Source organism: Onthophagus taurus, chromosome 1 (assembly GCF_036711975.1).
Source record: "Onthophagus taurus isolate NC chromosome 1, IU_Otau_3.0, whole genome shotgun sequence".
Taxonomy (NCBI): domain Eukaryota; kingdom Metazoa; phylum Arthropoda; class Insecta; order Coleoptera; family Scarabaeidae; genus Onthophagus; species Onthophagus taurus.
The window spans coordinates 44,228,742-44,240,000 of NC_091966.1; the positions used below are offsets into that span (position 1 = coordinate 44,228,742).

Sequence of the window (11,259 nt, forward strand, 5' to 3'; positions counted from 1 at the left end):
TGTTGTTCATAGAACCAGCTACGTCACTGACCCACCTTGCCTCTCAGAGGAGGAGAATCGGTATTGGGTAACCTTATGTTCTATAGACCTTGCATGCAATTCACATTTGACACTTCCAACAAAAACCTTCGGTTTTTAGGTTAAGTTTGAAATTAAACTACTTTTAGCAGTTATACAACCCACACCCCACAGTTCTCAATTAAGTTGTCTTTAATAAGAACATGTTTGGTTTTTTAATTAATTTTTCAACTCCAGTATTTAAAACTACTAATAACGACTGTGTGGAGGTCATTTATTTCCAAGCATTAATTGTTATTGAGATGTTTTTAACGATTCCTTAACATATATTGACAAAGAAATTTTAAAACTGGTTTAAGCCACTTTTAATTTATTCATTTACCTATTGTGTGTTCGTTATTGTTTATTGTATTCTTTATCTTACTAAATAGGTAACTCGATACAACAAAGAGTAACTTATTAAAATGTAAATTAAAAAATTGTTTTTGATAAATCAGCAAGTATGTATATGTGTATTGTTTTATAACTACTTCAATTTAAAATTGATTAATTAATAATTTTCAAGGAATTCTCGAAACTATCTTATCAGTTTACTAATAAAATTCTTATCGAATAAAGAAACCGGTTCTTTCAAAACGTATATAAAAAAGCTTTACAAAATTCCAAGAACACTTCGTCATCGACCTCTGTTTCTCTTGCAAAGTTAACCAGCAGGTATTGAACGTTCATTCTTTCACCCACACCGTTACTTCTTTTCATTTTTTTATATTCATTTACAAAGAAACCTTCAACAAGACACCTTAACACTAAAAGTTTAAACAAGATAATACAAAACTCTTTACTTATTTTATACGACTTACAAGGAATATACATCATTTCGAAATAAATAAAAACCACATTCTTTATTAAAGTAGTCGTCACCGTTGGATCAGTGACGTTTTACCAATTCATTCGCTCTTTTAGAAGGAGGAGGATTGTTGGTCGAGAACCCGTAATGTTAACGCAGCTTCGCATTATACAACTAAATTGTGATACGTGACGGTTACTGGAAAAGTGAGTTATAAGTGATCAATTGAACTTGATATAATTTAAACAAGCTGGCCGGAAAAAAGAAACAGAAACAGAGAGAAAAGAGGGGATTAAAATTTTTGTGGATTCCCGGTGGAAAGAAAAAACATCATAACAAACAGAAACAAGATAATTTTAATTCACCGTATTTTAATCAATCTTCACGGTGAGTTTCAATTGCGAGTTGTAAAAGGTGATGGGTGTACATTCGGTTGCATATACATATAATAAAGTACTAACGTCGTATACAAATTCAAACTTAATCTAAACTTTTAATTGTTAACTTCAATTTATTTAGATTAAAGTTTTAATTTATTTTAATATTTAAAATTATCAAATTATTTGAATTATTTTTTTTGTTAGATTTTATCAATAAAATGTTTTTGACGTTTCAATATCAAAATAACCTTCAAAACCAACTTTTAGGTTAGAAATCCAATATAAAATATCAATTTAAACTAAAAAAAAAAATTTAATTTTAATAATTTGAATTAATTTTTTTTATCTTATTTAAGTTAGTTAATTAATTCTAAATTTAATTTTAATAATTTGAATTAATTTAGTTTATCTTATTAATTTAATGAAGAATTAGAATTTTACCTTAAAATGTTATTGGAATATTTTCATGTCAAGGTCATTTCATATTCCACTACATATTCTATTCAACTCATGGAGTGTTGGAAGGTCACATTATAGAGTATCTCCACAAAACGTTTCAAATTCGTACAAACTTAGTTTTATTGTCATATTAAAAGTTTTATAGCTTGCTATTTCAGACATTATCGATTCTATTTTTCATGGAAAACTGATGAATCGATGATTTATTTTCTTCAAGATTCGCGTTGAGGCGTGTGTGGTGTTTTAAAATAAGGTGATGACAAATTCAATGTTAATACATACTCTTGGTGCTAATAAACATTCCATGACTATACAACAAACAGTAAACTAAGGTGTTTCTACTTAAAATTAGTACGTGTGAGAATCAATGTATGTGCTGAATATTTTTAGTGAGTTTAAAAACAAATTTATAAGATGACTATGGTACATTTCGTAGGTACTGTGTATCAATTAGTGTAAGTAGGTACATTAACTAATTAATTATTAAATCGTTAATATAAGAATACATTTATATGAAACATTTTAAGTTGGCAACAAATTTATTTTTTGACAATTTAAAACGTCAACTCCAAAATAAATTTTTTTTCTAAATTTTCAAAAACAATTTTTATGATTTAAATTAATAATTCTGAATAAAGAAAATGAAATTTATTATTAATTGATTTTTATGTATTATTATAATTGATTTATATTTAAAGTTATTGTCAATATTTGAAAAGTTGTCAAATTAGAGTTTTTGGTGATTTTGAACGCAGGATTTTACAAATATAACTATTTGAAGAGTTTAAGACTACATTTAACAATAGCAAATTATTGTTAACGTGCAAAAATGACAGTAACTCTCTTGAAATTGGATAAGTTCGAGCTGCAAGTACAAAATTTTCGTCAAAACCATCCAAGGAAAATGTTGCCGTTTTTTAATCCGGAAAATTATCATATCTTTGGAGATATCGTTGGGTAAATAACCAAATACGTACTTAAAAACGAATTAAAATTGAAAAAGCACCCACTAACATAGAAAGTTTTACTCACAACGCATTGTTTTGTGTTTATTCATAAAGGAAACTCGAAGGTAAGATATAAGGCACGGTTTCGATTGCTTTTTTAAGTGTTTCCTGCAACAGGTGACTTGTAATTTGTTTTTTAAATACCTGTAGTGACTCTATTGTTTGTTAAAAGCTTTTGTTTCAATACAAAACATTCTATTGTTACGACAAGTTCAATAAAGCATTCCTAATTTTAGTTAAAGAAATAATATTGTTAACGAAACAAGCCAGTTTTATTGATTCTATTTACCTCTTTATAAACTAAATCCCATTTACAAGCCTTATTGTAATTCTGCATATCTTTAAAGCATCTACATTCTAATGAACAAGTCCGTTTTAAAAATCATTCTAGGTTTTTGAGATATGAAGTGCTGAACTTAAGTGACAATATTTACTGTTTTTTTAGATAAATTCAAAAATTTCTCGAAAATCGATTTTATGGAAAATTGTTATTAAAATTTCGCCAATTGTTAAACAAGGCATATACTTTCTAACGAATAAGTTCGTTTCGACAAATCACAGTTGGTTTTTGAGATATAAATTGTTAAAGTTTATTGCCAACTTCTATCGGTTTTTAAATTTGTTTTTGAAAATTGTTATCAAATTTTCATCAATTATTAAACAAAGCATCTACATTGTAATAAACAGGTTCGTTTTGGAATATCGTTCTTGGTTCTTGAGACATAATGTACTGAAGTTAATTTGCTAACTTTTACCATCAACATATTACATTTAAAAATTCCTGAAAAAATGATTTGTTGGAAAATTGTTATCAAATTGTGTCACCAGTACTAAATAAAGCATCTACTTTCTAACGAAGAGGACCGTTGTGAAACATCACTCTTTGTTCTTGAAATATAAATTATTAAAATATAATGCACTGCGAGAAAGTTGAATATGAACCTATCCAGTTAATTATATTTTAAAAAATATTGTGCACACTTTTATGAACATAAAATCAAACATTAAGATATTAGTTTAGACATTTGTATTAGATTGTAACATTTTAGATACACTCCACCTCCCCAAACTTTTTTCACCCCACCCAAACTGTGCAGTATGCACACAAAAACTAATAATAAGAAATTGAGAAGGGAGCGTAATGTTTTCACCCTTACCGTGAGGAATAATACTAGTGACACGGCACATCTGCTCTCTCTTAATACAAAAACACCCTTCCTTGCCAAAATCCCGCGTCACACGTATTACACATTTTTAGTTTCCTAGAAATCGATTTCCAACGAAATAACTCCGATTAATCAGAAAAAAGAATTGGTAACGCGATAGTATTCGAATGAAATGATATGGAATAATTTTGAAATTGATACTCGTGGTGGGTTTAGTGACTGCATCTATTTAAAAACGGAAGTAGGAAAGTTCCTCGATTAATACTAGGTAAATTAATTTACATATTAATTTTTTATTATTATTATTTTATTAGTAGTCTCGATTGGTTATATCATGTAAATTAAGTACGCACGGTTTCAATTAATATGTGCGTACGGTCAGATCGCGATGAATTTGACGATGGTGATATGGTTTCATTATATTGCAGTCTGTTATGTGCTCTCGTTGTTGATGTAAGTCATTTCAAAGAAGGAATTCTTTAAGAACTAATTACGCTCAATGTGAAGTTTGGGTGATTTTAGTTTATCAAGATTAATTGGTGATAATGTTAGAGTTAATATGGTAGTTTTATAATCAAATTTATTTCTTGTGTTGGTTATTGGCGCTTTTCTGTTTGCACTTGAAATTTTTAAAGGTATTTACCTTTAAATTTAAGCGATGATTTTAAATACACTTTAATAAAAGTATATTTTGAAATTTGAAGAGGTCAGTGGATTGCGCAACTCGGTAACCTTCGTGTTATGACTTTAGATTGAGCGCAAATTGTCCATTGACGTACTTAAAATTAAATTGATTATATTTATTAATTTGTTTAAACTTAATTCATCTAAAAATACTTTTATTTTTATAACTTGATAACATATTCCCCTTCCAAAAACATAACTGGTTCTTTCTAATTTTTTATACTTTCTTTCTCATTTTTATTTTCATTTCCATCATAAACATGGATTTCGAATATTTACGTAAACAACTACAATTACACTTACAAGGGTTATTGCACAGCAAACAATAAACTATTCCTATTAACATAATTAATAAATTAATTTCTTTTCTAGGTCCATGATGACGGGTGACGATTCTCCAACGGCAAATCGAAAGGAAGAATTTCATTTCGGGCGATCAACTCCGCCTCCGACAACAAGTTATTTTCCGAAACACGAGCACGCCGATATTAAAACAGTTGCAGAACCGAATAAAGAGGAAAAAGATAAGGAAAAAGATAAAGAAGAAAAAGATGATGTGGATATTTCAAGGCCGGATGCAAATCCCGAATATAAACCGAACGAAAAACGCGAGAATAATGAAAGAAAAGATGGTGGTGGTGGTGATAAAGGTGGTGATCGAGGTGATAAAAGAAAGGATAAAAAAGATGTAGGAAAAGGTAAAGGAAGCGGTGATAATGATGAAAAAGAAGAGGAAAGTTCCGATAAAAAATGTAATGGTGATCGTTTAGATGGACGATGGATACCATCAGATGCAAAAGCACCCCCAAGTGATGATGAAGATGACAGTAATTGCACTGTAAAATGTCTTTATTATACCATGCAATGTTGTGAGTGTACAATTTCATGATGTACATATTATGTGATATGTAAGTTGAAGAATTCATAATATCTCGATGTAAAATCATAGTTATCATTTGATCTGATTAGGGTATATTCTCGTGATTAGATGAATAGATGGTAGGCACTACAGTGAATCTGATTTTTCCTGCTAATTTATTATAGAAAAAGAAGCGTTGAACCATTTTTATATTAAAAATTTAAGGTAAATAATAATCAAAACATAAGGAGAAACAATCAATAGTATTTACTGTGTTATTGTAAATGTATAGAATTTACTCAGCTTTTCGTTTTTGTATAATAACAAATCATTGAAAGTATGTAAAATGGAATACGTCGGTGATTATATTTATAGTTTTTACAGTATTCAGATGCAAAAAGATCAAAATGTCTTTTTCTTTATTTTTTAATAAATATTTTAAAATAAGTTTTCTTTTATTTATAAAGACGAATATTGAATTAATAAGATTAAAAAAAGTTTTGAGACAAATTTTAATAATAAAATGAACGGGGAACGATACAAGCACATATTATTACAATATACATATTTTGTGATACAAGTAAAAACAAAATGTTAGAACCAACGATCTAGCTGCGTCTTCTCTCAGCGTTATGCTTTTATACATGTTTGTTTGTCCCAGACATACATATGTAGTAACCCACCACCCCTACTACCATTTTTCCGAAACTAATCCATACCATTTTTATACAACACATACAACCAAAAATAAATGATGTCATTGTCATTAAATGCAGGAGTTGTGTCCTTAAAAGTCCAAAATCCCTTTGTAGGATAATTAACATCTGTATAAATTGTTTCAAATTGTTGTTTTGTAATAGCCTTGTTTATAAATACATGTATACAAATTCGTTCTTTATTATTTCGTCGTTGAGAATTCTTTGGTTAAAATGCAAATACGAAAATTAAGAAATATTAATTACAATCAATTAAATAAATAAAAACGAAGTATGTATTTCTGATTTTGTTATACGAGTGTTTCTAAATTGATGTGAAAGATTTCAAGGGATGATTTTTCAGCGAAAATTGCGCGGTATCTTTCATATAACTTCTTGTTCGAAACCCCTTCTCCTCCAAGTTATAGCCCTCTAAAATTAAGGGGAAAATCTGCAACTTTCTTTTCTCTTGACATTTTACAACTAACAAATTGTTAATTTGATCACAAAAAATAAAATAATGCTGAGATCAATTTGACATAACTTCATTTCTTTGACTAATAATAACTAATCTCTGAATTAATTCACTTGAGCCTGTGTATTTTATTTCACATATTTCTTCTCGCGTAATTTTTTATGACTGCTGTATCCCAACGCAGTGTAGGTAGTTAGACTTTTACATTGCCATAAATTTCACCCGTACGCTGTTTGCATCAAGAGCTTCAAGAGAATGATATTCAAAAGCCAATTTCATCTTGTCACTGGATGCAAGTATGCTTTATTGGTTACTAGAAAATTCTTATTGGATACGTGAAATGTAACGTTGGGCAGTTAATATATTGTGTGGGACTATAGGTAATTTTTCAATTGGCTCTTTCTTTGAAAAAACATGCTTATCAAATAACATGTACCCCTTGAAAAATATTGATAGCGCGGCGCTTCTAAAATGCAATAAAAATCGTTCAGAATACTTTCTCTCTGTTACGGTGAAAGTTTTATCTGAAACTTTTGAATAAAATTGATGTTTTATAAGTTATTAGGTAGGCTCAATTTCAATGCCTTACTCGGTATATTAAATATATTTTTTTAAAGAAGCTTCTTAAAAAGATTCAACGCAGTTGGTTTCCTCTGATAAAATCTTTTCATACACCTACTCAAAAAAAAATGTGGTGTCTACAAATCGGTACCTACCGACGAAAGTAACCAACAATTCGATACTGCCCTCGAAAAACACATTATCAATTTTTTTCTATATTAAAATACTAAAATATATGCAACTTATTTTACGTCTTTCCTAGTAATAAAGAGTGGCTCAACTAAAACGCACGAAGTTAATTGTAAATAAAACAAAAAGTTTTCAGAGAATTATCTTAATATTTTTTATTATGATAGAAGGATCTATGACAATTATGAGTGTAACAAAATATCGTTCAAATATTCGCTACGGCTTCGGTGGCATACTTCTATCCGATGGTCGATATTTTCAAGGTCTCCGAGTGACTCTGTTGTCACTGACTTTAGCTCTTGAATTGTTCTTGGCTTGAAATGGTCAGTAGGCTTCAGCTCTTGACTCAATTGAACCTTGTAAGCGTGTAAATTCAAATCTTTATTTAAAATTCGCATTAGTGATGTTCGTGAGATGTTCAATTGTTGGACACGACGACGAGTCGAAGTTGACAGATCTTCTGCCACACTATCAAATTAAGGGCGCTGAATTCGAATCTACATTTGGTTTCTTTTTTGGTTTCTTTTTTTTTTGGTTTCTTTTTTGGTTGGGTTGGGTTGCGGGTTGGGTTGCGGGTTGGGTTGCGGGTTGGGTTGCGGGTTGGGTTGGGTTGCGGGTTGGGTTGGGTTGCGGGTTGGGTTGGGTTGCGGGTTGGGTTGGGTTGCGGGTTGGGTTGGGTTGCGGGTTGGGTTGGGTTGCGGGTTGGGTTGGGTTGCGGGTTGGGTTGGGTTGCGGGTTGGGTTGGGTTGCGGGTTGGGTTGGGTTGCGGGTTGGGTTGGGTTGCGGGTTGGGTTGGGTTGCGGGTTGGGTTGGGTTGCGGGTTGGGTTGGGTTGCGGGTTGGGTTGGGTTGCGGGTTGGGTTGGGTTGCGGGTTGGGTTGGGTTGCGGGTTGGGTTGGGTTGCGGGTTGGGTTGGGTTGCGGGTTGGGTTGGGTTGCGGGTTGGGTTGGGTTGCGGGTTGGGTTGGGTTGCGGGTTGGGTTGGGTTGCGGGTTGGGTTGGGTTGCGGGTTGGGTTGGGTTGCGGGTTGGGTTGGGTTGCGGGTTGGGTTGGGTTGCGGGTTGGGTTGGGTTGCGGGTTGGGTTGGGTTGCGGGTTGGGTTGGGTTGCGGGTTGGGTTGGGTTGCGGGTTGGGTTGGGTTGCGGGTTGGGTTGGGTTGCGGGTTGGGTTGGGTTGCGGGTTGGGTTGGGTTGCGGGTTGGGTTGGGTTGCGGGTTGGGTTGGGTTGCGGGTTGGGTTGGGTTGCGGGTTGGGTTGGGTTGCGGGTTGGGTTGGGTTGCGGGTTGGGTTGGGTTGCGGGTTGGGTTGGGTTGCGGGTTGGGTTGGGTTGCGGGTTGGGTTGGGTTGCGGGTTGGGTTGGGTTGCGGGTTGGGTTGGGTTGCGGGTTGGGTTGGGTTGCGGGTTGGGTTGGGTTGCGGGTTGGGTTGGGTTGCGGGTTGGGTTGGGTTGCGGGTTGGGTTGGGTTGCGGGTTGGGTTGGGTTGCGGGTTGGGTTGGGTTGCGGGTTGGGTTGGGTTGCGGGTTGGGTTGGGTTGCGGGTTGGGTTGGGTTGCGGGTTGGGTTGGGTTGCGGGTTGGGTTGGGTTGCGGGTTGGGTTGGGTTGCGGGTTGGGTTGGGTTGCGGGTTGGGTTGGGTTGCGGGTTGGGTTGGGTTGCGGGTTGGGTTGGGTTGCGGGTTGGGTTGGGTTGCGGGTTGGGTTGGGTTGCGGGTTGGGTTGGGTTGCGGGTTGGGTTGGGTTGCGGGTTGGGTTGGGTTGCGGGTTGGGTTGGGTTGCGGGTTGGGTTGGGTTGCGGGTTGGGTTGGGTTGCGGGTTGGGTTGGGTTGCGGGTTGGGTTGGGTTGCGGGTTGGGTTGGGTTGCGGGTTGGGTTGGGTTGCGGGTTGGGTTGGGTTGCGGGTTGGGTTGGGTTGCGGGTTGGGTTGGGTTGCGGGTTGGGTTGGGTTGCGGGTTGGGTTGGGTTGCGGGTTGGGTTGGGTTGCGGGTTGGGTTGGGTTGCGGGTTGGGTTGGGTTGCGGGTTGGGTTGGGTTGCGGGTTGGGTTGGGTTGCGGGTTGGGTTGGGTTGCGGGTTGGGTTGGGTTGCGGGTTGGGTTGGGTTGCGGGTTGGGTTGGGTTGCGGGTTGGGTTGGGTTGCGGGTTGGGTTGGGTTGCGGGTTGGGTTGGGTTGCGGGTTGGGTTGGGTTGCGGGTTGGGTTGGGTTGCGGGTTGGGTTGGGTTGCGGGTTGGGTTGGGTTGCGGGTTGGGTTGGGTTGCGGGTTGGGTTGGGTTGCGGGTTGGGTTGGGTTGCGGGTTGGGTTGGGTTGCGGGTTGGGTTGGGTTGCGGGTTGGGTTGCGGGTTGGGTTGGGTTGCGGGTTGGGTTGGGTTGGGTTGGGTTGGGTTGGGTTGGGTTGGGTTGGGTTGGGTTGGGTTGGGTTGGGTTGGGTTGGGTTGGGTTGGGTTGGGTTGGGTTGGGTTGGGTTGGGTTGGGTTGGGTTGGGTTGGGTTGGGTTGGGTTGGGTTGGGTTGGGTTGGGTTGGGTTGGGTTGGGTTGGGTTGGGTTGGGTTGGGTTGGGTTGGGTTGGGTTGGGTTGGGTTGGGTTGGGTTGGGTTGGGTTGGGTTGGGTTGGGTTGGGTTGGGTTGGGTTGGGTTGGGTTGGGTTGGGTTGGGTTGGGTTGGGTTGGGTTGGGTTGGGTTGGGTTGGGTTGGGTTGGGTTGGGTTGGGTTGGGTTGGGTTGGGTTGGGTTGGGTTGGGTTGGGTTGGGTTGGGTTGGGTTGGGTTGGGTTGGGTTGGGTTGGGTTGGGTTGGGTTGGGTTGGGTTGGGTTGGGTTGGGTTGGGTTGGGTTGGGTTGGGTTGGGTTGGGTTGGGTTGGGTTGGGTTGGGTTGGGTTGGGTTGGGTTGGGTTGGGTTGGGTTGGGTTGGGTTGGGTTGGGTTGGGTTGGGTTGGGTTGGGTTGGGTTGGGTTGGGTTGGGTTGGGTTGGGTTGGGTTGGGTTGGGTTGGGTTGGGTTGGGTTGGGTTGGGTTGGGTTGGGTTGGGTTGGGTTGGGTTGGGTTGGGTTGGGTTGGGTTGGGTTGGGTTGGGTTGGGTTGGGTTGGGTTGGGTTGGGTTGGGTTGGGTTGGGTTGGGTTGGGTTGGGTTGGGTTGGGTTGGGTTGGGTTGGGTTGGGTTGGGTTGGGTTGGGTTGGGTTGGGTTGGGTTGGGTTGGGTTGGGTTGGGTTGGGTTGGGTTGGGTTGGGTTGGGTTGGGTTGGGTTGGGTTGGGTTGGGTTGGGTTGGGTTGGGTTGGGTTGGGTTGGGTTGGGTTGGGTTGGGTTGGGTTGGGTTGGGTTGGGTTGGGTTGGGTTGGGTTGGGTTGGGTTGGGTTGGGTTGGGTTGGGTTGGTTGGGTTGGGTTGGGTTGGGTTGGGTTGGGTTGGGTTGGGTTGGGTTGGGTTGGGTTGGGTTGGGTTGGGTTGGGTTGGGTTGGGTTGGGTTGGGTTGGGTTGGGTTGGGTTGGGTTGGGTTGGGTTGGGTTGGGTTGGGTTGGGTTGGGTTGGGTTGGGTTGGGTTGGGTTGGGTTGGGTTGGGTTGGGTTGGGTTGGGTTGGGTTGGGTTGGGTTGGGTTGGGTTGGGTTGGGTTGGGTTGGGTTGGGTTGGGTTGGGTTGGGTTGGGTTGGGTTGGGTTGGGTTGGGTTGGGTTGGGTTGGGTTGGGTTGGGTTGGGTTGGGTTGGGTTGGGTTGGGTTGGGTTGGGTTGGGTTGGGTTGGGTTGGGTTGGGTTGGGTTGGGTTGGGTTGGGTTGGGTTGGGTTGGGTTGGGTTGGGTTGGGTTGGGTTGGGTTGGGTTGGGTTGGGTTGGGTTGGGTTGGGTTGGGTTGGGTTGGGTTGGGTTGGGTTGGGTTGGGTTGGGTTGGGTTGGGTTGGGTTGGGTTGGGTTGGGTTGGGTTGGGTTGGGTTGGGTTGGGTTGG

At 39.2% G+C, this 11,259-nt stretch overlaps 1 protein-coding gene and 1 long non-coding RNA gene across 9 annotated transcripts; one reads left to right on the forward strand and one right to left on the reverse strand.

The window, feature by feature from the left end:
- Window positions 1-275: 275 nt before the first annotated feature.
- Window positions 276-1,763, reverse strand: LOC111416497 (uncharacterized). Its single transcript, XR_002706552.2, has 3 exons — window positions 1,687-1,763; window positions 879-1,544; window positions 276-824 (listed from the first exon to the last, which is right to left on the reverse strand). It is a non-coding gene; the product is annotated as an uncharacterized lncRNA (long non-coding RNA).
- Window positions 1,168-5,867, forward strand: LOC111416495 (cylicin-2-like). 8 transcript variants are annotated; one of them, XM_023048534.2, is made up of 2 exons: window positions 1,168-1,252; window positions 4,934-5,867. In XM_023048534.2, the coding sequence occupies exon 2, from the start codon at window positions 4,938-4,940 to the stop codon at window positions 5,448-5,450; it is 513 nt and encodes a 170-aa protein (XP_022904302.2). In that variant the 5' UTR covers window positions 1,168-1,252; window positions 4,934-4,937; the 3' UTR covers window positions 5,451-5,867. The 8 variants fall into 8 exon arrangements, with proteins under 8 accessions (XP_022904302.2, XP_022904300.2, XP_071057529.1 ...); XM_023048532.2 differs by lacking the exon at window positions 1,168-1,252 and adding an exon at window positions 2,070-2,159; XM_071201428.1 differs by lacking the exon at window positions 1,168-1,252 and adding an exon at window positions 2,441-2,661.
- The last annotated feature ends 5,392 nt before the right edge of the window (window positions 5,868-11,259 follow it).

Coding starts and splice junctions, on each gene's coding strand:
- LOC111416495 (XM_071201428.1), top strand. CDS start 2,534: ATGACAGTAACTCTCTTGAAATTGGATAAGTTCGAGCTGCAAGTACAA. Junction 2,662..4,933: donor ATCTTTGGAGATATCGTTGG/GTAAATAACCAA, acceptor TTTCTTTTCTAG/GTCCATGATGACGGGTGACG.